The following is a 26277-nucleotide window of genomic DNA, read 5'->3' as shown; positions in this document are numbered from 1 at the left end:
GATTGGATTTTGAACAATCTTCTTTCAAGATGAAGTACATCGAAAGTAGATTCTGCTGTAGAAATGTTCCAACAACAAGGTTTATGATACACAGTTTTAATCAATGAATTATGCCAATCAAGACGCTTGGGGGCCTGGGGGCTTCACAACGTAGTTTCGCCCCTAGCTGCAGTAAGACTCGTGTTAATTAATATACTCTATAACAAATTCACTTACTGGTGTTTGAACTGATATGATAATATTAATTTGTAATAACAGTTGTAATCTGGCATTTACTTATCCTTTGGAATATTTTTTGTGAAAAATGCTTAACAGAAAATTATCACAATTTATGCGGAATTAACAGATATTTAAATCGAAGCAAATAAGAACAATCACACACAAGGATTTTAGTAACGAAAAGGAAACCTTTTAGAAAACAATCTAAAAGTAAAACCTCTCTAGGGCAGCTAAACCCAGGAAATCAATGTCAAAAGATGTTCAAAGATTACAGATACTAGGAACACCTACAAACCGATGCAGGACCTTGACTTTGTAAGATCAACAAGCCTCCAACTCGTCTCCTCGCTCACAATCTTCTTCAACGTGATTCTCCTTTACCGGACCCTTCTGGTACACTTCAATTAAGCACAAAATCCTTTACGAGGAATAATAAGGCATACATCAATTGATCACTTAAGCATGGCCTCTCACGAACTCTAGGGTTTTAAAATTTGTCCATCTCTCTTCTATAAAGCTGTATTTATATCACATACAACACCCTAGACCTGGGCCTACATAAAACAAATCTTTTGGGCATAATTTCTACGGGGTCTCTGGACAGGGCCTTGCAGAGGATGGGGAAAACATGTTTTTGGAACTGCTATTTGGACAGGCTGCCTAGCTGTCCGGACAGCCTTGGCAGTGAGTGGATAAATTTCGTATCTTGTACATGTCTCAGCATTTAGACCATAACTTTCGGCTCAAGAATCGGATTGAGGTGAAACCAGCGGCATTGGAAAGCTAACTCAAAATTATACAAATATTTGTGAAATAATAGTTTTGTAATTCAAAATTTTCCTATGCCAAAATTGTCCGGAAAGATAAGGACAAAAACTTGGACAAATCCTATTCCAACTAGATCTAGTTTTTCTTCCCCGTTTGATCACCTAATTAGCCAAACAAGAACAAACAAACTCCCCTTTTGGCAATTCAATAACAAAACCAATATGCCGAGCCATCCTATCATCTCCCCATATTTACTCCCCATTTTTGTCATAAAATGACAAAAGGTTTTCATGTTTCCTGAAACACTTCACAAAATACATCAAGGCATATGTGGAACAGGAATAACACAAGAAAAACTCATGATCACATATAAATGAAAAATGCATGAAATTTAATGCAGATCATGGAGGCATATCAACACAAACTCCCGCTCAATGTAAGACTCATTTATCAACAAGAAAATGGAAAAGAAAAAGAAAAAGAAAAAAAAAAAAACAAGTTTCTCCCCCTCAAACATCAAATGATAAACATATCAACAACGCATGTATTGCAACAATGAATATCTCAAATATGCTCAAAATATGCAAAATATCCATGAGACAAGAAATGGCAAGAAACTCATAATGCTTAACCCAAGCAAAAAAAAAAAAAAAAGTTTCATTCAACCCATGCTTGTATGATGTGTGTGTAAGCCATAAAATGAGAAAAAAGAAAAATTACCAATTTACAAAAAGAGGAGAAAGATTTACCACCATGAGGTTTTGATAAGTACATCAAATCAAAAGTTAAATCTTGTCATACTAGGGCCTAGTCACTCTCATCCTATACATTTCTCTTCGTAAAACCTTTTTTGCACAAGTTTGACACAGTGAAATAAATTCCTTTTGGAATATGATGTTTTGATTTTATTTGTTTCAGTATTTTGTTTCTTTTTCTCACTGAGAAAGTATCCTTAAACTTTATATTTTTCACAAAAGAGAAAACAGGAATTTTTAAGCCCTAGGTTCAACTAGCATATGGTCAATTTGAAAAATATGATTAGTCAAAAATCTCATATGGTTACGTAACAGACCTCACAAATAAAATAAAGCAAAACCTCAATTTAAGCTTAAATGTGCACAAGAGATAAAGCATAGACAAACTGTATCAGATAAGCTCAGGCTTTAGGTAACCACAAAAACAAGTCCATTGACACAAATTTTCATCTCATGTATATTAAAAACATTCCAAGACGCAAGAAATTAAATCCATAAAAGCAACATGAGAAATTAATGGACTATCTAGGTGCATAAGACAAAATAAAGAAAAGAAAAACAACCAAAGTAAAATATTTTTGTCTTTTTAAAATTTTTCACAAAAGAAATGCACATAAACAAAAGACAATTGCAAAACAAATAAAAGAAAAACAGCATGCTCTATGATCTGCAAAGATATGCAAGAAAATCAATCCTAGGCATGTGGGTGACTCACCTAACATAAGGTGAGATCACCACCTGTTAAGTGTCAAAATATTCATATTTTAGCCCTTAACTTATATTTGTTAATTCTTTATTTTTGGTTAATTTATGCCATTTTAGTTCTTTTATGTGTTTTCTTTGTTTTTGTAGGTCCTTGGAAGAAAAGGAAGCAATTTTAGAAGTTTCGGGCTTAAAGAGCGATTTTGAAGAAAATTGGAGGCTCTGGTAGTGCAATCGATCGTAGGAAAGCTGCGATCGAGCGCACTACAAGTGAGGACCACGAGCGCAAGGCACCTGCGATCGAGCGCCCAGCAGAAGAGGATCGATCGCAGTCCTGCGATCGATCGCACACGGGCTGCGATCGAGCGCACTCATGCATGATGAGCAATTCAGCCGCCAGCCTTGATATGGAAAGTGTGATTTTTAGGGTTTTGTAACTTTGTGCGAACTAGGGCTCAAACCCTACGATTTTCAGGGTTTCTAGAGTATTCCTAAGGTTTATAAATAGACCCTTAAACCTCTAGAGTAGACACACAATTTCCAAGGAGAAGAATTGGAGCTCTTCAAGTTTAAGTTTCGAGTTTATTCTTTTCCTTTCTTTTTTATTTTATGAAGATGTTTAACATCAAACTTATGTGTAACTAATTTACTTAGTATGGCTAGATTGAAGCTCTAGTTATGTTTAGTTAATATTCAATATTGGCGTCTTTGTGATGATCATGTTGTGATATTTAACTTGATTAATTCCTGCTTTCATGAATTTCTCATATGTGTTTGCCTGATCAATATATGCATGTGGTATGGGCTAGTTAGTTAAATCAATTTAGATGATCGAGTCCTGTGTTTAACAAAAGTAACAAAATAAATCCACACCGGCTTCTTGGGTTAATCAACATGGGGAACTGAGAGTATACACCCATGCCCTAGTCCTTATGTATTTGTCAATTTTCATAGAATCATGCTTTCTTAAAGAACAACTTAGTATACACCATGTTAAATCCTTTAAGAAAGAAAAGAGTTAGAGTATACACCCATGCCTAACTCGTTGCTTAGAAAAATCTATAACTTAAGGAGTATGCACCCATGTCCTTAGGTTGGCAAATATTAGATATACATAACATGATCAAAGCATTGGCATATTGTTATATTATCTAAATATAATTAGTGGTGGATATCAAAGCCCTACCTTTTATTATTATCAAATCAAAATCAATCTTTGTTTTGTTTAAGAAATTTATTTTAAGCAAAATTTAGCAATCCTCGTGGGAATGACCCCTTACTTGCATCATATACTACTATATTAACCTTGTGCACTTGCGAGTAAAACATACAATTATTTGCCTATTAATTTAGGTAGATATTTGAACAACACCACCACTACCCCTCAAGGGATGAATGGTATCATCCTTCTTAACCCATACTTGAGAAATCTTAGGTCTAAACTTATGACTTTGCTCAAACTTATCTAGCCTAGATAGCACTTCTCTCATCATTATGACCAAACTCTCACTTTCTTTCCTAGAATAGGAATTTTCACTTTTATGCTTATGGGATTTCAAATCAAAACACTTTGGTCGAATATGACCAACCCTTCCACAGTAATGACAAGTGAGCACAAACCTTTTAGAAGATAATTTTCTAGGAGATGCATGACTCTAGGCTTAGGGTAAGATGCACGATGCTCAACATAAATTTTCTTACCTTTCTTACCATGGAGAGTCGGAGCAACTGCTTGATTTTCTTTCTTAGGAGCGGCTTTGAATTTCCAACAACTTGGTCCAATGTGACCAATTAACAATCCCACAATGATGGCATGTAGGAACAAATTTACCTTGAGTTTGTTTAACTGAAAGAGTCTTGGAAAAATTAACCTTAGTTTCTTTAACATTCACAGGCTCAATATTCAAAGCCTCATTAGAAGCATGTGAAGTAAATGCACCAACATTATCAACAATCATAATAGGCTTGTTAGAAATAGATTCTTCAATGCAAAGAAAGCTTTTCAGATTATCACTATAGGAATTTCATAAGAGTTCCTTAGAAACATTCAATTCATTGTCAAGTAATAAAGACTTTTCAACAAGCACAGAAATCTCATATTTCAAAGAATCAATCAAGATATGTGATTTAGACAAATCATTCGCCAAAGATTCTTTCTCAGATTTCAAAGACTCAATTAAGACATGTGATTCAGACAATTCATAAGCCAATGACTCTTTATTATGCATAGCATTTTTAAGTTTACTGGAAACCTTGTTATAGGCTTTGAACACTACTTTAAAATCATTATACAACTGTTGAACATCAATCTCATCATTAGAATTAATGAAACTAAACTGAGAGGTATTCATGGCAAAAAGAAGTCAAGGATCTACACTCAAGAGTTTAATCCTTCACGGAGTGAACTTGCTCTGATACCAATTGAAAAACGCTTAACAGATAATTATCACAGTTTATGCGAAATTAGCGGATATTTAAATCTAAGCAAATAATCACCAAAATAAGAACAATCACACATAAGGATTTTCGTGACGAAGAGGAAACCTTTTAGAAAACAATCTAAAAGTAAAACCTCTCCGGGGCAACCAAACCCAGGAAATCACAATCAAAAGATGCTCAAAGATTACAAACACTAGGAACACTTACAAACCGATGCAAGACCTTGACTTAGTAAGATCTACAAGCCTCCAACTCTTCTCCTCGCTCACAATCTTTTTCAACGTGATTCTCCTTTACCAAACCCTTCCGATAGACTTCAATTAAGCACAATGAAACTAACACAAAATCCTCAACGAGGAATAATAAGGCTCACAACAATTGATCACTCAAGCATAGCCTCTCACGAACTCTAGGGTTCTAAAATTTGTCCCTCTTTCATCTATAAAGTTGTATTTATATCGCATACAACACACTAAACTTGGGCCCACTTAAAACAGACGTTTTGAGCATAGTTTCTACGGGGCGTTCGGACAAGGTTAGTGGAACTTATCTAGCCTGGAATTGCTGCCTGGACAGGCTGCCTTGCTGTCCGGACAGCTTGGCAGTGAGTGGATAAATTCCGTATCCTGCACATGTCTCAACATTTGGACCATAACTTTCGGCTCAAGAATTGGATTGAGATGAAACCAGCGGCATTGGAAAGGTAACTCAAAATTCTACAAATCTTTTTGAAATACGATTTTTGTAATTCGAACTTTTCCTATGCCAAAATTGTCCGGAAAAATATGGACGAAAACTTGAACGAATCCTATTTCAACTAGAACTAGTTTTTCTTCCCTGTTTGATCACCTAATTAGCCGAACAAGAACTAACAGTTTGGTTATTTTAATTGATTGGCTTGTTGATTTTACTTTTGTGCCTCTTAAGAAGAAAATAATTAATGAAAATGGCCCATAATCTCTACTTGCATACTTTACAAGCTTTGTACTAAAGAAGCACAATGGCTGGCTCTAGGGTTGCTCATGCCACCTTGAAAGGACCAAGTGTTGTCAAGGAGTTATGCATTGGGTTGGCACTTGGTTTGGCTGCTGGTGTCCTCTGGAAAATGCATCACTAGAATGAACAGAGGAAAGTGAGGCAATTTTTTTTATGACTTGTTGGAGAAGTGCGAGATTAGCGTACATTGTTGGCGCTGAAGAATAAATCTTCTTAGTTTCTGTCATGAGTCTATGGACACATTCTGCAGTTAGATCATTCTATTTGGCTCTTGAATCTTAAGATGAGCTTTACTTTGGAATTTAAGGGAAGAAAAATAAACATATTGTATTGATTTGTGGAGTACAGTGTTTGCATTAGATATAAATTCATCAAAGTTTTATGGTATTTGCTTGTGGTTTCTTTTCTATTATGGTTGCTCAAGTGAAATGCTAGATTGCTCACCGTTATTATGCATACATCATACGTGCAAATGAGACAAGTGAAGAGGAGTTGCAGCAGGCAGGCATTCTTTGTAGCCATATGTAAACTTGCATCTGTTTTTTTAAAACATGCAATTCTGGTATATATATATTTTTATTTAATAGGATTAACAAAGCATGCGACATTTATTCTTAGAGAAAATAATTTTCACATGGCATTTTTAAAACATCCAAATATCTAATAGACTGGATTAGAGAAATTAAAAGAATTCACCTCTATATATCTTTGGTCAGTTTTTTGGATATCGGAATTCCAAACAAGATAATATTGAATTATGCTTCGGACATCAAATTTACGGATCAAATGGCATGTCAATTGTCAAGTCTTAGTTTGAATTACACTTGGAAGCAATGTTCAAGAACATAAATTTGATGTGTGTCTCTGCTGTTACTGACGTCGATTTGTACACCGTATTCATGCATGCTCCAACTTCACTCCCTGGTGGACATGGACAATGATAAGCAATTAATTCAATCTACACTACATATATAGTTGGAAGTATTATGAAAAACAAACGTCATTAAAATTAAGATACATGAAAAACAAACCTCCTAGACTTGCTGAAGTAATCGGTATGAAAAGTAGTAGCACTAGCAGCAGCTTTTCTTTTGGAACTTGTTGCCTCTTTGCTTACATCATGTTTAGATGCGTCAATATCTGCATTTGCTTCAGTAGTATTTGACACACAATATTTCTGCAGCCATCTATCGGTTTCCCAGAGGACATGCATGATACTCTCCCGTGAAGCATAGACATGGCTCTCAAATGGAAGAATCACTAGACGACAAAGAGCACCATAGCCTGTCTGAGCACTGAACAAATGATCTGACTGCAGGGCATGCAAACACAAAATTAATTAGTGGGTAACCAGATAGGTAAAGACAAATGAGCTAGTGGAAAGACTAATTTGGAATATTGAAACTAAAGATTGGGTAGAGTTAAAATCTATCAAAGGATGAATGGAGACACAGGACAAATGGGGAGAATGGTTCCTCTTTTACCTGCTTTGATAAAGTAAGAGGATTATCGCCGTCTTCTCCACAGATAAGCAATATTGGCTTCTTAATTTTATCATCTGGCATGTAAGGACTCATCTCCACATGAGTGGTACTTGTAGCCTCCCAAGGAGTTATGTTTTCATCCTACACCAATATAATTAACGAAGTCACTGGTCCATCAAGAGTTAAGATATGACACTAGGGAAAATGTCTGTTGGGAAGGGAAAAAAGAAGAAAAAGGTTCAACTCCACAACTGCTGAGTAAAGAAATTCATCCATTAGTGTTTTACCTGAAAACCAAAAGGAGCAAGTACTGTTCTGTAATAGGCACCAGAGCAAGCAACTCCACAACTGAAAAGATGCGGGGCATGTGCTAGGAGGCTTGCAGTCATGAAAGCACCATGGTAATGTTCCCCAACAGCAATTTTCTTTGGATGAGCCACCTTAACAAGGGCAGCATGAGAATACTTCGGGTCAGAAATACAAACCCAGAACTACATAAACAAACAAAATTCTTATACAAAGGAATGAAAGAGCTTACTCCACGTTGGATAACTTCCTCAACTGCAGCCTCAGCACTCCCGACCAACTGCTTTATGTACCTGCAAAAGGAATTTCAAATATAGATCCTGAAGCTATACGTTGCATGGTTTGTATATTCCTGAAAACATTGTCTCAAGTTACCTGTCATTGTCAATTGCCTCATGATCATTGCCTTCACCAATAATAGGAGTTGTTGGTCCGGATAGAATAGCAAACCTGCAAGTAAAGTAGCTGTCAAAATTCGGCCCATCATGTTCCCAACAAGCCATACATACATAGATGACACGTGAAAGACACCAAACGAGAGTATACGCAAACAAGAAGGGGAAAGAGGTAAACCATGCCTTCTAGCAAGCCAAAGAAGGGGTGATTTAGGTCCAATGCCAGCAAATTTATTAGGAGAACCTCGAACTTTGCTCCTAAATTCGTCAGGGTCACACCAAACCAAACATGGGAGAGGACCATCTTTTGATGGATCATAACCCGGCGGCAGGTACAATGTTGCAATCAGTTGCATCCCATCCTTTCTGTGGTACCTGATCATCTCTTTCTGCAATCTTGCCAGCTGTGGGTACGGATCAGGGAAACTCGTAATTTGACATGCTTGCTTCATAGGCCAGCTCAGGATGTGATATTGAGGGTTCTCAGTTTTCGACTCTTTGGAAGTCATTATTTTCAACTGATTAAGTAGCAAATCCCTTTCTTTCTGATCAGATATTAAAGCAACAAAAGTCTCGTAATATTTCTTTTTGTCGCTCTGCCATATTCGTTCTATGCAGCCTGTATTTCTGAAAGAAAATATTTTGTTTAGAGCCACATGGCAGCAAGCAACGAGCATTTAGGAAGCAAGCAAGACACCAGAAATTATTTTTGAATACTTACATGTCAAACAAATCAAGGAATGGAATGTTCCCTTCTGGTGTAGCACCACTTCCGAACAGTAAAATGTAAGTGTTTTCATCATTTTCCTTATTTATCTTTGCAATCACATATGCTTGTGTTGCAGCAGGAGTTCTCCGCAGGATTGGATAACCTGGATCAAAGTACACAGCTTCTGATGAACTATCAAATAGGATGCGTGGACTAGCATCTTTAGATCCAGGAGAAATCACCCAGGTTTTTGTTCGCCGTGTCTTGTACCAAGATTCGTAAACTATAGCCAGTGAATCATCACACCAGTTAATACCTCTGTGGAGACAGAAAAGCTCACATTCATTAAAACGAGATTTAGCTTTTGATGATATCAGAGGATAAATCATAAATCACATAAATTGATCTCATATATAGTCTTACCCATAACGAAGATCAAGTTGGTGTAAGATCGCTGGCTGTTCACCTTCTAATGGCTCAGCAGGCTGTGTATAAACTATATCACGTGGAGAAACTTGTACATTCGCATCACCACCATCTTGTGTCTCTACCCTAAAAACCTCAACAGCAAGAGCAAACCAAGCATGCATTTAAAAACACTGTTAATTGTCGAACAAGTATCTGAATGTTTACAACGAGATGGAACCAACCTCGATCAATATTGAATCATCGATCCTGCATTATCTTAATCATGCAATGGAACCTTAATTTTATAATTAAAAAAAAATTACAGCTAGCTAATGTACGTCTTCCACAGACAAACAACTCTGATACATACGTACTAGTAAAGTGTTGATGGCTTATCTGCTCTCCAATCGATACAACGCATCCCTTTCCGTACACTATTGAATCCAACGGGAATGTCCTCAGCAAAGGGGCAAATCACAAAGTTCCCTAACAAATTTCCCATCAGCAGTCCACAAATCTACCTTGGTAGGAAATCTTCCACGTGGCACAATAAAAGAGTAAGGCCTGTGAATTGAACTAATCAAAAGGTATTTCCCATTTGGAGAGCGGTTCAACGATTCATACACAGCTGGTGGGCCGATTATCTTCAATCTCCCATCCAAAGAAGCCAATACAAGTTGCGTAGTTTCACAGAAGTTAAACACGTCTTTATCATACTCTTGTTTTAGCACATCCCAGATGGTTCTAACTTGACTAACGTTTTCATGTTCATTCGACTGTATCTTTGGTCCACTAGGAACGAAAGGTTTATTTGGTAGGCCTCCACGAGAGAAAGGGATGATGGAAACTAATAGAGTGGAATTATCAACCCAAACATAACTGTAATGAACCGATTTCAGACATATTTCTGGCGACTCAAACAAAGGTCTAGCCTTCCCTGTTTCTACATCAGCAACCCATATTGTAATCTTACCGCTGCGATTTTTTTCATCATCCACCCAGACACAGAACGCAAAATGCCTACCATCTTGCGACCATGTCATGACATTCATCTTGGCGCCGTTAGGGTACCCATGTAACTCTTTCTCGGGCCCAAGTGTACCATCAGGCCTCAACTCATGAATCGCAACTCCAGTCGCTACACCATTACCCGTGTAAGGTGGCATCCGACTTTTACAAACACTACTATACTCGTTTTCGTCCATAAGAAACCTCTCCGATATCGCTAGGTCTGCCAGTGAAGGCAGAGCTCTCTGCTTGAGAAACAATATTTTATCCCTGAGTGGGGAGAGTGCAAATATGGAAATCTGAGGAGGAGCGTCCACAATATCCCCAATCTCTTGCGGAGGAAAACAATACCCATTTCCCAGCATCGAATCGTCTACACGAGAAAATCACAAAATAATTATACAATGTATTACAAGTTCAAGAATGTAACGAATTCAAAGCAACACATGCATAACAAGACTAGCTCAAGAATGTGACAAATCCAGGTTGACCAATTAATACACACCTTCTTCAATTGCCCAAACCGTTGGCTCCCCCTCCCCGTGCTTTCAAAAACAACTTAAATAAAATCGATTAAACAAAAATACTTTTCTATTATGAGTTACCTTCATTTTCAGTTAGTGAAGCAGCAGTAGCAGAAAAGGCGGTGCTATTGGAGCTTCCGCCGCTGTCTTCGCCGGCCATGGCGGTGGTAGTCTTGACGGACGTGACGACGTTTTGAAGGGGACAGAGTTTGAGACTGAAAGAATGTGGAAAATGCAAGAACCACGAATTTGAAGATGAAATGTGGAAAATGAATGATTTCATTAATCTGCTTTCGTTCAATGTATATATACAAGAATGAATACAGAGGAAACAGAAAGTAACATGCACTCTTCATATCACATGTCCGTTTAGTCTAACTAAATAAACTAACTAACCAACCAATCCAACTGTCTAAGTCTAACTAATCAGTTTAACTTTAACAACTATTTACAACTGAAACTCCCCTTCCAAATGAATGGAGGAATGGAAGAACGAGAGAGAGAGAGATAGAGGGCCACTTACAGAAGGAATAAAAAAATGTAGTAAAAAAAAAAAAAAAACTTAAAAAGCCCATAAGGAGGCCCACCAAGACACGCAGCCCATATATCTTGGTATTCCTCAAAAGTCCAACAAGGAATTGGGAGGATTTCGCTGGGCTGTCCCTCCATGCCATGTAGCCCAATTTGCTCATGATTTTCTGTTTTTAGAGGAAAGCCAATGTTTTTTTACCCCAAACCCAAAATTCAAACAACCCATGCAAAATTCACCGCATGTAAATAATTAAAAGAAAAGGTTAAAACGAGCGGTTGATATTGCAGTGAGGGACACATATTGCATCGATAAAACTTTTTGGTGATGTAGATTGAAGAGCTAGAGGCACTTCGTTTTGGAGCATTAGTCTTGGGCATGGAACTTTATCTTAACAAAAAGCGAGTAATAGTAATTAGGCTTAATTTGGATCATGTCTAAAAGTAAAGGGTAAAAATCAAAATGGAATTGACAAAAATATATATTTTTCGACCTAGGACCATTCACATTGGGCTAGCCAAAACAACCTTTGATTAAAAAATGATCAACATCCCACTAGCTAATTTTGCACCAATAAAAAAAAATGTTGAGCTGCTGTTGTGGTGAGCACTGAACACTCATATATATATATATATATATATATATATATATATATCATTCTCTGTTTTTTTATTGCTCTCTTTTCTCTTCTCATTTTCCCTCTCTTTCTTTTCCTCAACTAAAGCATAGTGTCCCTCTCTACATCTTTTTTTTTTAAGCAAATAAGGAAAGGGCTACAGGGGAAGTGTCCCTCTCTACATGAACTTTAAAGAATATGACTATTGAGAAGAGACGGGATTTTGAAAATAATGATTTAAAGAATATGATTGTCGGAGAAATAATAAAGAAACCATTGATAATGAACATTTAAATTTTAAATAGAATAGTGTAGGAGGATATATAACTACAATAGAAAGTGAAAAATAAATGTTTTGAAAAAGTATGTAGTTAAAATAAATAAATAAAGATAATTTTTTAATTAAAATGAAAAAATAAATAAATAAATTGAACCAAATGTGAATACTCTAAACTGTGAGCGCCATGAATTTCTTCACCCCCACTAGACTTTGGAGCGATATTGACAAGAGAAGACATCATAAAACTAGCATGAAAGCACCACTAGTTGACTATATACAATTACAACTGGTGTTTGTTAAAGTATTGATTAAATGATTAAATTTATCTCTTCATATCAGCTTAAGTTTTTAGGATAATTGGTAATTTAATATGGTATCAGAAACAAAGGTCTTGGAATCGAACATTAACTACGTCAATTCACCCCTCATTTAAATTAAATATTTCATGCGTTAGGCATCACCTATTAAAAGGAAGTTTGAACTCACACGTGAGAAGAAGTATTAAAGTATTGACTAAGTAATTAAATTTATCTCTTCCTATCAACTTAAGCTTTTGAAACAAATGGTGATTTAAATCATAATTTCATCTAAACAAAAGAATAAGAACATCCTTTGTGGCTACAAACCAAGATACAGGTGGCCCATGGAAAATGATATTATGAGCTCATAAGATTTAAAATAATCAATTGAAAATTATAGGCACTTATAGATTTTATTGGTCAAATGGTGGGTGGGGGGTTCTCATGTATGTTGAGGGACAATGGCATTCTACAAAACTAAATGGTATTGAGGTCTCTAAGTGTACCTTTTTGATATGTGATCTCAATTTCATTAGTAGTCATGATTACATGTGCTTAGCTAATTAGAATTATGTTTAACAATCAATCAAGGGATTTTGGTGGAGCTGGGTTTGATTGTTGAATTTAGTTTCAAGAGCGTTTGCAGCTCCCATATCATCTATAGGCCTTCAAAATATTGGTTCTTTAATAGGTATAAGTTAATATGATAACATTTAAGTAGGGTTTTCACAAATCGTCTCCTCTCGTTACCTTTTTTTTGCTCATAATTAAAGGTATGAAAAAAAATTGAAAAAAAGAAGAAAAAAACAAGGTTTGTCTAGGACTTGAACAATATTTATACATCACAAATGTATACTACATCTCAAAGACAACCCTTAAAACTATTGTTCCTTGGTTGGCCTTGTTTGATAACGTTTTTTCCTTCTTCCTTTTGCTTTTTCTTTACAAAACAAAAACATTAACAAACAACTCAAAAAAAAAATAAAACATTTAAAATTATTTTTACCATCCAAACACATTTTCAAACAAAAAATAAAAATCTCTAAAAAGCATTAACAATCAGGAAAGGGAGCGAGGGAAAAGGGAAAAGTAAACTCTTCACAAGTACTAAAGTCACAATCCAACACAGACAACAAATAATTTGAAACAAGAGCTTTATTAACGTACAAACAACTGAAAAGAATAAAATAAGGCTAGAAGATATAATTTTTCTTGATGAAAAAATCAGCTACATACAGTAGTTTATATACACAGCTGATGCGTGTATATTTACAAGACGATCTCATATTTTGTGGGATTTGTTAATTACAAAAGATAACAAATATTCTTGGAGTTAATGCATTTCCTTTGTAGTGCATGGTTCTTTGATACGTGGAGGCTTTGAATTGTGTACAGCTTTATTTTCCTTTCTTGCATGACACTTGTTTTCCTTTTGAGCATGACAGCTTGCTTGACATTCCTTTCTTGCATGATCTGATGATAATGAAGCTTGCCTTGTATGAATAGATGCCTTAGCAGGAGGACATTGAATGACATGCTTGATTAGGGAGTGATCTGCGTGATTGGGTGATAGCTTAACATCCCCCCTCAAGCTAATGGGGGATGGAAGGACCATTAGCTTGGACTTAAGAACAGCAAATCGAACTAAGGACAGACCTTTGGTGAAAATGTCTGCGACTTGGTCCACAGTTGAAATAAATTTAACACAGATGTCACCATTAACAACCTTTTCACGGATGAAGTGGTAATCCACTTCAATATGCTTGGTACGAGCATGAAAAATAGGATTTGAAGCTAGGGCGAGAGCACTCACGTTGTCACACCATAAAATAGGAGCAAAAGATAAAGGAAAACACAATTCTTTAAATAACATGCGAATCCAAAATAACTCAGCAGTGGTAATGGCCATTGACCTGTATTCGGCTTCAGTGCTTGAGCGGGACACCACGGGCTGTTTCTTGGCACTCTAAGAGACCAAACAATTACCAAAAAAGACCCCAAAACCGGAGGTAGAGCGTCGATCATCAGGGCTTCCAGCCCAGTCAGAATCACAAAAGGCTTGAAGTTGGAGTGAGCCCTTAGTATAGAGAAGGCCATGGTCAGCAGTGTTCTTGAGATACCGGAGGACACGTTTAGCAGCTGTCCAATGAGTGGATGTTGGAGCTTGGAGATGCTGGCACAACTGATTGACAGCAAAGGAGAGGTCGGGGCGTGTAAGGGTGCAATATTGAAGAGCACCTACAACAGACCGATACTCAAAAGGATCCACAAGGGGCTCACCATCAAATTTGGAGAGCTTGGAAGCAGAAGAGCAGGGAGACCGAGCAGCCTTGGAGCCAAGCATTCTAGTACGATGTAATAAATCTGCAATATATTTGGTTTGACACAAATGCAAGGAGTCAGACGTTCTATGAGCTTCAATACCAAGGAAAAAACTAAGGTTGCCAAGGTCTTTTAATGGGAATTGTTGCTGCAAGGTAGAGATAAGTGATTGTATAACGTCCAAATTTGTTCCAGTGACAATAATATCGTCAACATAGACAAGCATAAAAATTTTAACATGCTGTTGAATAAAGAGAAATAGAGAGGAATCAACTAATGAGGCTTGAAAACCAAGGTCCAAGAGAGCAGAGGAGAGACACTGATACCAAGCGCGGGGCACTTGTTTAAGACCATATATGGACTTATGGAGTTTGCATACAAATTCTGGATTGGCAGTGTCACGGAAACCTTGGGGTTGCTCCATGTAAACCTCCTCTTGTAAGGTACCATGTAAAAAAGCATTGGAAACATCCAATTGCTTAATCGGCCAATTGTAGTGAACAGCCAAGGTTAACAAAATCCGAATGGTAGAAGGCTTGATCACGGGGCTAAAAGTCTCAGTGTAATCCACACCATTCTGCTGCTCAAAGCCTTTAGCCACCAAGCGGGCCTTATACCTGTCAATGGAGCCGTCTGCACGCTGCTTAATTTTGTAGACCCACCTATTTCTAATGACATGCCTATTGAGAGGCCGTGGACACAACGTCCAAGTGCCATTGGAGATTAAGGCATTGTATTCATGAGTCATGGCAAGTCTCCACCGGGAATCTGTAACAGCTTTGGAGAAGCATGAAGGTTCAGTTTCAGAGAGTACAGTAAGCATGGCAGTAGGAGGATGACGAGTGGCATGATAGAGTTTATAGTCAGCAAAAGATTTGGGTTGAAGGGTACCGGTGCGTGACCTTGTAGTCATGGGGTGTATACGGGGAACAATGGGAGTTGGTGAAGGATTTAATGAAGGGGCAGGATTGGAGGATGGAGGAATAGGTGATGGGGGAGTGAATGGATACTGAGGGGAGACAGCAATAGGAGGTGTGGGGGTAACGTGGGCATTAGAAGGGGTGTTTTGGATTGAGGGAGGTGGGTGTGGGAGATTAGGAAGAGAACACATGGTTTGGGAATTGGAAAGAGAGGCACACGTGGCTTGGGAAGGAGATGGGTGACACGCTAAATGGTTAGGAGTGTGGGCTGTAGTGGATGGAGCAGCAGAAAAATCAGCAAAGTGAGGGGACCCAGTGTCATGAAAATTCTCAAAAAGTTGCAGGGGAGTGGGGTTAGGTGCAGCAATGTTAGGTGAGGACATGAAATAGTTGCAGGAATGGAAAGACTTACCGTAGGAGGGAACGGATGATCAAATGATGCATTAACCTTGGATGGCAGCTGAAAACGAGCATGATCCTTTGCAGGGAAGGATAGTTCATCAAAAACAACATGCCTTGATAAGTAAACACGATCAGTTATGGGATCAAGACAACGATATCCAGCATGGCTGTAGCCAAGAAAGATACAAGATTTGGAGCGATATTCCAACTTATGGGCTGTGTATGGTCTAAGTAAAGGAAAACATTTGCAGCCAAAGACACGCAGTATTGTATAATCAGGTGATTTACAAAAAAGCTTTTCATAAGGTGAGGAGTGATCAAGAACAGGGGTAGGTAACCGATTAATGACATAAACTGAGGTGAGGAAGGCATCAACCCAATATTTATTTGACAATCTAGAATGTGCTAAAAGGGTGAGCCCAGTTTCAAGAATATGACGAAGTTTCCGTTCGGCTAACCCATTTTGCTGGGAGGTATAGGGACAAGATTTTCGATGAAGGATACCATTTTGAGTAAGAAATTTTTGAAATTGATGAGAGGTATATTCTCCCCCACCGTCGGATTGAAGTTGCCTGAGTTTGCAATTGAATTATGTTTCCACCAATAACTTATATTTGACAAAGATTTGATAGACATCAGACTTGTGGTGAAAGGGATAAATCCAAGTATACCTAGAAAAATCATCCACAAAAATGATGTAATATTTGTAGCCACTTAATGAAGGAATTGGGGAAGTCCACAAGTCTGTGTGAACAAGCTCGAGGACAAAATTAGATAAACGATTTGAGGTAGAGAATGGGAGTTTCTTACTTTTTCCCATAAGACATGAATCACAAAGTTGATCTTTATTGAATGAGATATTAGAAATAGGCAAATTGTGTGCCTTTATTACACGGTTCACAGTGGGAAGGGAAGAGTGACCAAGTCTAAAATGCCATACGGGAATAGATGTCTTTAACCCAAAGAAAGCAGTAAAAATAGGATTATTATTTTTGGATGACCATCTTCGAAAGCGTAGTGGATATAGCCCGTTTTCACTCTTGCCTTCCAGAAGTATCGCATGTGTCTGAAGATCCTTCACAAAAAAGTGAGATGATGTAAGTATAAAATAACAATTATTGTCTAAGCAAAATTTGTGAATTGAAAGTAAGTTGGTAGCAGCAGTTGGACAATGTAAAATGCTACGAAGATGAAAAGGAAATTTGGTGAGTGAAGAATAGCTGAACCAGTATTCTCAATGCCAAGTCCTCCTCCATTGCCAATAGCTACCGACTCCTGACCTTGAAAAGGTTGAGGCTGAATGGTTAAATTCTCCAAGTTGCCCGTGATATGAGCATTGGCGCCGCTATCAGCCAGCCATTCCTGCTCTTCAAGTTGAGTGTTGGTGTGCGCTACCATAGCTGCCAATTGAGTTGGATGATGATGCCTTTGGTAGGAGTAGTCCATTCGATGGAAGCAATCAAGGGCTTGATGGCTAGTTTTGCCACAAATCTGGCAAGGTGCACGATTAGTAGTGCTGAAAGAGGAACCATGAGGAGGTGCTGTGATGTGTTGTGGAGATGATGCAGATCTGCCAGAAACAAACTCATGAGCTTGGAAATTGCTGCGCCGAGCACCATTGGGACTTCCTCGTGAAAAACCAGTTCTAGGGGAGAACCGATTGAAGGGAGGGCTCTTCATCTTTTTATTAAAGTGATGAGATCCATGCTTTCCTTTCTGCATGTACAAGGCAAATGGTGTTGCATCAGGAGCAACATGATGCTGTTGTTGGTTCAACATCACTTCATAGTTTAGCAACTCATCCTGAAAATCTGTAAAAGAGAGTGGATTGTTTCTAGTTGTCAATGTGTAAGAGGTGACAAAAGAGTTATAACTGGGATTTAAACCACTGAGGATAAAAGATATTAAATCCTCATCTGCTGTTGGTTTGCCAATGGCAGCCAACTGATCTGCCCATTTCTTGGCAGTCCCTAAATACTCAGAACATGACTTGGAGCCTTGATTGAGACTCTGTAGTTGGCGTTTCAGCTGTGAAACACGTGATCGAGATTCAGATGCAAAGCGGGTCTTCAAAGCATTCCACACTTGGTTTGAAGAATTCAAGCCATACATGGTGGTTAGTACGGACTCAGACAGAGTAAGATTTAACCAACCAAGGAGAAATTGATCCTTTCTAACCCATAGGGAGTAATCAGGGTTAGGGACATTTTGGCCTTGCTCATCAGTGATAAGCTGAGATGGGCATGGGTTTGAACCATCCACTATGCCCATCATATCGTGGCTCTTCAGCATAGGAACAATCACATTGAGCCATCCTATGTAGTTGCTCTCATCTAACTTAGTGGAGAAGGATGTGGGAAAATTGGGTAATGCAAAAACAGAGGAGGCATCGTTTGAGGATGATGTTGCTGCCATTGAAAAGTATAAGAAAAACAGAGAGACCAAGGAAAAAGGATCTAGTGAGGGCGTTGGCCTATATTGGCTTTGATACCATGAAAAGAATAAAATAAGGCTAGAAGATATAATTTTTCTTGATGAAAAAATCAGCTACATACAGTAGTTTATATACACAGCTGATGCGTGTATATTTACAAGACGATCCCATATTTTGTGGGATTTGTTAATTACAAAAGATAACAAATATTCTTGGAGTTAATGCATTTCCTTTGTAGTGCATGGTTCTTTGATACGTGGAGGCTTTGAATTGTGTACAGCTTTATTTTCCTTTCTTGCATGACACTTGTTTTCCTTTTGAGCATGACAGCTTGCTTGACATTCCTTTCTTGCATGATCTGATGATAATGAAGCTTGCCTTGTATGAATAGATGCCTTAGCAGGAGGACATTGAATGACATGCTTGATTAGGGAGTGATCTGCATGATTGGGTGATAGCTTAACAACAACTAATGATTGGCAACTCACTATACGCAGTGCTGCAAGTATTGAATTAAATGACAATTGCATAGAGTAAAATTCTTCATGTTCAAAATCTCCACTAGCAGTGCGCAACTACTTAGCACATTCGGAATATGTTGCCCCTTTGCTTACATCATGTTTCGATGCGTCAAAATCTGCATTTACATCAGAATTATTTGACACACAATACTTTTGTAGCCATCTATCAGTTTCCCAAAGGACATGCATGGTACTCTCCCGTGCAAATCGAATAGCCATGACACTCAAATGGAAGAATCACTAGGCAACAAAGAGCAACGTGATCTTTCAGAGAATTGAAAAAAATGCTCCGACTGCATGGCATGCAAACACAAAATCACTAGGCCATAAATGTTCCAATATTGCTTCAAGCTCAGCTAGTGGAAAGACTAGTTTGGAATATTGAAACTACTAAGTTGGTAAGCTTAAATCTATTAGAGCATGTTCCGACAATTCATTAGTTAATGGAAACACAAGAAAAATGTTGAACCAGACAGAACAAACAAAAAACTAAATAGGAAAAATGGTTCCTCTTTTACTTGCATTGTTAAAGATCCAGGATTATTATCTTCTTCTCCATGGATAAGTAATATTGGCTTCTTAATTTTATTAGCTGACATGAAAGGACTCATCTCCACATAAGTGTTTGTGGCCTCCTAGGGGTGGCCGAAACCAGCCTCAAACCTTTGGGGGTGGTTTCGGCCACCCCCTTTGACTCCTTGGGAGTGGTCGAGCCACCCCAAAATGGCCAGTTTGGGGGTGGCACGGCCAGATGGGGGTGGCTCATGGGCAAAGGGGGTGGCCACGCCACCCCCAAATGGCCCAAGGGGGTGGCCTTAGTTTTGTCTTTTTTTTTTAGGGGAAATTTGGGGAAAATAAGACCAAAAAACACACATGCCTCTCACGTGTGAATTTTTCTTCTTTTTAGATGGCAATGAGTGACAGAGGGTTTGAATTGAAAATTTTTGAAATTTTAGGAGGATACATTGCAAATTTTTAAACATTGGGGTTCAAATTGAAAAATAAGTCAAACTTCAGAGGGTAAACTGTATTTTCTCCAAAATGGTCAACTAACACAAGTCTGATAGTAATTGGATTAATAAATAAAGACAACACAAAACATGCAACTTCAAATGTCTTCTTCAGCTGCTCAACATCAGTCTTGCTGCAAGTCCATTAGAAGAAGGGAAAAACATCAATACAACAATAAGACACCAACAAAATGCAAGTGCAACTCGAAACTTCAGTTGCATCGAACAATACTTATTCTTCTGCTTTTCAAGTTTAAGTGCAAAATTAGTAGCATCAACTTCCATTTTCGACTTGTACTCAGCAAGTTCAATCTTGCATTTGAAGACTTCCATTGCCCTTTCAGACTTCAAATCCTGCTACCACTCCATCAACATCACTTGATCACCGCACACACAAATTTCTAGTTCAGCCCATTTAAAAAAAATTCTAACTATGATTTTTTCCATTTTGCATAATCACACAAATTGGGGTTTAACCCTAAAGGATTTAGGCATAATGGAAAAAATTAAATTTAAGTAAAAAATTAAATTCCCAAACACATCTTACCAAATAATTTATACAGATATAAAACTTTTGCCATGATTTTTAGTTGTGTAAGCTGTTTTGATCACTGTTTGCTCCCACATTTGCAAATTGAATAACTCAATCCTTAATCGCTTATCTCACCCTTAAAGTGTTCCATCTATCACCGTTGTCACCTCACTGGTATTGGGTAATGAGTACTTTCACCATAACTGGGTAGTGAGTACCAACGAAAGTGGGACTCCTTCACCGTCGTGACCTCATCGTTGGTAGAGGAGAACATGTGTTGGTGAGACTTTCGTTTTTCGGCTTCAAATGGGTGGAAGCTAATTCCTCAGCTTCGACTTTTGTTCTTCAGCTTGGGTAGTGGGTCTTCAGCTTCAGCTTCATGTGGGTCGTGTTGGACATATAAGGTAGTGAGGGTGAAGGTGAGGATGAGGGTATAATAGGTATGAACAGGGGGTAAAAAACTAAGTGCAGGTCACGTAAGGATGATTCCATTTGAGGTTAACGATTCAATTTGACCGAGGAGTTCAAATTGATTGCAATTGAAAGTTCAGGAGCCCAAATTAAGAGGTTTTGAAGTTTGGAGTATGTCAAATCGCGTGGTAATTCAGTGGTCTAAAGTGATGTTACCCCTTTTGTTTTTGTATTTTTATTTTTTTTGCTAGATGCTACACGGATTTCCTTCAAAAACATGTGGTTGACCACCTCCAACCTGTTTTGAGGGTGATCAACCACCCCCAACCTGTCTTGAGGGTGGTCAACTATTCATTTAGGGGCAGTTTAACCCTTCTCAATATATTTTTGGATAGTGAGCCACCCTTAAAAATCTTAAGCCCCTTATTATGTGGCTTATTCTAAACCACTCTTTTTGAATTGCAACCCTATAATTTTTACAACTAGGGCCGTAAGCAAGCAGAGTTACTTGTGAATATGTTCGGGCTCGGCTTGACTCGTACAAGCTCGTATAACTTCATTTTTATTATTTTTATAATATTATTTTTTACTTTTGTAATGAGAACATGTTAAGTATTAAAAAAAAAAAAAAAAAAAAGTTTTCTATAATATAATATATATCAATCGAATTATTGTATTGTGAGTCTAAATATAGATATAAGTGTCTTTGTGTGTGTATAAGTGAGTTTATGTGTGTGTGTGCGCGCGCGCGTGTGTACTATAAGATAAACATATAAATTGAGATTAGATTATTTAATATTTGACTTAATTTCTCTAATTACTCAAGCAATAAATCTTAACTACAATTAAATAATAATAAAAAATAACACATTGAACAATCACAACATTTACTTTATATACGAAATAATTAAATTAATTGGATAGCTCGAGTTCGACTGAAAAATAAATGAATAGATTATTTAGTTTGGTGGAAAGCTCAAGCTCGGCTCGTGTTCGAAAAAAATTAAACAAATTGAACTTGAACATTCAATACTCGATTCGATTCGATTACAGTCCTATGTACAAGTATTAAGAATTGCATAAACCTCAATCCCATAATATTATTATTATTGGACTCTCCCAATTTCTAATGATTGGTGTCTTTGTAATGCAATATCTTTCATTTAAAAAAAAAAAAAAAAGGACTATTGTTTGTTCCCTCCTGGCCTCCTACAAAATGCCAGGGTTGTAAGCATTTTCTACAAAGATTCCCAATTCAAAAATGATTATTTTTTTTCTCCCAGTGTATGCTATAGAATATTATTTGGTACATGACCATGCTAATCAGCTGCTTGTCGGTCCTTTTCTTGGTAAAGGCACATTAGAAAAATGTCCCTAATGTTCCAAACTTCCAATATGACAACCTTATTAAATAAACTCACTGCATGTCGAAATTGACAGAATGGTCAGAAGACAAGTTGGAAGTCGTTGATTTTTCACCAATCAAAGTGCCAGCGTGTCTTTCACTAAAATGGAAAGCTACCTAATTGTCTTCCCCCTCTTGAATTAAAGTAATATTAAAGACAAAATCAACAATTAATTTAATCTCTAATGACTCTTTCAGTCCCCCAACCTAAACCAACAAACAAGGCATACAATATTAAATTATTAATTAAAATTAAAATAAATAAGATAAGATAATATATTTCTGAATTCTGAATATCAAAAGCCTCTCTCACCATTTTTACCTTCTTCATCTGTCTCATGTGTGTGAAGCACTCAAACCCCAATTCCAATTTTCTGCAGAAAAGAGTGGAGCTTTGCCCAGAAAGGGAGCTATGGACAGGCTGGTGCAACCAGACGTTAAAGAGGTTGACTTGGTCTTCAAGAAAGCCCAAAAGTGCACCTCCACGTTTCGGTTGACCAACCTCATGCACACCATGGCTGTGGCAGTGTCTCTCACCACCACAAACCCTTGTGCCTTCTCTTTCACCCAACCCTTCTCCATCATCCCACCGCTTTCTTCCTTGTCGTACACCCTCGTCCTGTCCCGGCCGTCGGATCAACCCCCCCTCGCTGCCCCTCCCGATGTCATCACCGTCCGATCGTCCATGCTCCCCACCGGCAAAGCCCACCTCGACGATCTCCGCCGTCTGTTTTCCAAGCCCGGACCTCACGTTTTCCGTGACGCCACCATACCCGTCAACCTTGTGGGTCCCCACGTCGTCGAATTCCTCATTTCGCACCATACCCAGATCCCAGAAACCGATTTCTTCTTCAAGAAAGCCAGTTCTGGGTGTACTGGGTCCCAGCTTACAGCCCTGCTGAGACCCGCTATAGTAAATGGTAATGCAAATTGGGTCACTGATTTGATTGATGCTGGTGCTGATGTGAACGATAAGAATTCAAATCGGCTGTCCATGATTGGGTTGGCCGTTCGTGCCGGTCGTCTTGATGTTTCGAAGATTCTGATAGCTTCTGGTTGTGAAATTGATCATACGGCCGACAGGGTTTTGCACGAGGCGTCGGCCACGAACAGAGTGGATTTGATGGAGGTTCTGTGCGCAGCTTTTGGAGATATACATGTGAATTCGGTCGATTCCGATGGCCGGACGCCGATTCATGTTGCGGCGGTCAGGGGGTCTGTTGAGGCGATAAGGTTTTGCGTGCGGCTTGGAGGGAAAGCTGATGTCTTGGATTGTAATGGGTGGAGTCCGCTGCATTATGCGGCGGCGGAAGGGCATTTGGAGGCCGTGGAATGTTTGTTGGAAGGCTCTAATGGGAAGTACGTGGTGAATAATGACGGGAAGACTGCTTTTGCGCTTGCCGTGGAGAATGGGCATTTGCATTTGCTGGATGTTTTGCATTTGGGGGATAGGCTGCATAGGGCGGCGAGGGTGGGTGATGTTCATGGAATGAAGAGTTGTCTTGCGCAAGGGACAAATGTGAATGGGAAGGATCTGAATGGTTGGACGCCTCTGCATAGGGCTGCGTTCAAGGGTAGGATTGAGTGTGTGAAGGTGTTGCTTGATCATGGTGCGCAGGTTGATGTTGCAGATGATGCTGGTTACACGCCTCTGCGATGTGCGCTAGAGGCGGGGCATGTTCAGGTTGCGTCGCTATTGATTGCTCATGGAGCTAAGGCGAATGTGAAGAGCCGCAAAGGTGTGGTTTCTTTGGATTTTGATCGTTTCAAGAATCACCCTTCTCTTGTTCATCCTCTGTGTCATGAGAAAGAACGAGCTTGAATGGAAGACGGGATCTTCTGTTTTGTTCAACTTTGTTGTTATTAAGTATTGTCCAATGTGTATATATGGCTTTGTGATTTCTCTCTATAAAATGTGGACTGCACTGAATGGTTGGTGAGAAAGAGAAGATGATCCGCTTCCAACCATGATGGGCATCTGTTTTAGGGAAGATCATATTGCCCTTGAATCTTCAATCCACTAATGTATACTTTCAGGATTTATTTCACGATTCCTATGCAATCAACTGAGATTTTTGTTTTGATGTTGTGATAATTTGCTCTGTTTCCTGTTTCTATACTTGTTGGTTCTTGATCTCATAAAAAAAATTGACTAAATGAGTGTTCTGAAACAAGCTGCATACCTGAATAGATTAGGTTGCCATTGTTGGCTCTTCATTCTGACCAAATGGATGAAATTATGTCTATAAGTCAGCAAGTTCTTGCACAATGAATTGAATGGCAAAGAGGATTCATTTGCGAACTTCAAGTAGTTTTGGGCTATGGCCTTGCTGAGTTGCCTTGAGTTTTGCTTCAGTTTGTGTCCTAAGGATATGTTGAAAGTTGTCATATTTCTTGGAGGATAATCCCGTAAGGGCATGATTTGAGAGGGTAGGAAAGAGAAAGAAGAGAGAAGAGATGGGAAGAGAAAGAAGTGCAACAGTGAATGAAAGATTCTGCTAATAGTTTCATCAAGTTGATCTGCCTCTTCAAAGTCTCCTTTCTTTCTCTTAGTTTGATACTTTGTCTATAAAATTGTCTGTGTTCCTCAAATTCTGTTAATACAGTTAAAAAAGCGTTTACTTTTAACTTGCTCTACATGATAGTTGAATCTGAATCTATCCCAATCAAACTGACTATGTGCCAAAGAATTTCAGTTGGAAGATGGGGAAGAAGTGGAGCACTAAGAATCTGCAGAAGACACTCTTCTTTTAAGAAATTTTGGAGTCAACCTGAATTAGGAGAACGATTGTTGTTGATCATATCACCATCTAACAACAACAACCCAATATAAATTTCCTCATTTTCAGGATAATTCTTCTTGATGAAGATGTAAAAGCTGCTGATAATTGAATCTATCCCAATCAAAATTATATAAACTGACTATGTACCGAAGAATTTCAGTTGGAAGATGGGATGAAGTGGAGCACTAAGAATCTGCAGAAGACAAACTCTTCTTTTAAAAAATTTTAGAGTCAACCTGAATTAGGAGAACGATTATTGTTGATCATATCACCATCTAACAACAACAACCCAATATAAATTTCCTCATTTTCAGGATAATTCTTCTTGATGAAGATGTTTCAGCTGATCAAGCAATAGCTGCTGATAAGAAATTCCATCCTTCCTACATGAAGGTGAAACTTGGCGCATCTATCTGCAACGTGTTTGCATTAATGTTGATCCTATCATCATCAGATAACAACCCACTACATATTCTCTCATTTTCGGATGATGTTCTTGTTGAAGATGTTTAAGCGGATAAGCAATAGCTGCTAATACTAAGAAACTCCACCCTTCATGAAGGTGAAATTTGGCACCTCTTTGCTTTCGATATATATTTTGTATTTGTTATTTTATAGAGATATGCTATATTACAATAAAAAAACTATTTTTAACTCATAAAAGTCTTAGGTGGCAAGAGGCCACAGGCCCATCAGTGGGTGGGATCACAGCAATTACAGATAGGACCTATGGCCTCTTGTCATATAGGAATTTTATGGACAAAAAATGATTTTTTTATTGCACTAAATCATTTCTCTATTTTACATTGGTATATACATATTTGATTACCATGTCGCTAGGGGTGTCAAAAATTACCGGGGAACCGGAACCGGAACCGGAAAACCGGGAAACCGGAAAACCGGGGTCCCGGTTCCGGTTCCGGTTTGAAAAATCTAAAAACCGGGTACCCCGGTTCCGGTACCGGTTTTTGGTACCCGGTTTTTACCGGGAATACCGGAACCGGGTTTCCATTTTATTTAATAATATTTATATATTATTATATTTATATATTAATATATATATTATATATATTAATATTTTTTACACTTAGGTTTAGGTT

The 26277-nt window shown here is 38.2% G+C and overlaps 1 protein-coding gene and 2 pseudogenes across 1 annotated transcript; 2 read left to right on the top strand and 1 right to left on the bottom strand.

Annotated features, from left to right (window-relative positions):
* The first annotated feature begins 5878 nt into the window (after nucleotides 1-5878).
* LOC148587945 (cytochrome c oxidase subunit 5C-like) lies at nucleotides 5879-6407 on the top strand (annotated as a pseudogene).
* A 386-nt stretch (nucleotides 6408-6793) lies between these two features.
* LOC132169084 (putative glutamyl endopeptidase, chloroplastic) lies at nucleotides 6794-10873 on the bottom strand (annotated as a pseudogene).
* An 11842-nt stretch (nucleotides 10874-22715) lies between these two features.
* Nucleotides 22716-24476, top strand: LOC132170837 (protein VAPYRIN-LIKE). The gene has a single exon (XM_059581957.2). It carries the CDS (start codon nucleotides 22807-22809, stop codon nucleotides 24214-24216), a length of 1410 nt encoding a protein of 469 aa, XP_059437940.2. The 5' UTR covers nucleotides 22716-22806; the 3' UTR covers nucleotides 24217-24476.
* Nucleotides 24477-26277: the final 1801 nt, after the last annotated feature.

Source organism: Corylus avellana, chromosome 1 (assembly GCF_965113065.1).
Source record: "Corylus avellana chromosome 1, dhCorAvel1.hap1.2, whole genome shotgun sequence".
Lineage (NCBI taxonomy): Eukaryota > Viridiplantae > Streptophyta > Magnoliopsida > Fagales > Betulaceae > Corylus > Corylus avellana.
Note: the sequence above shows the minus strand (reverse complement) of the source record. Positions and strands in the feature narration are given on the sequence as shown.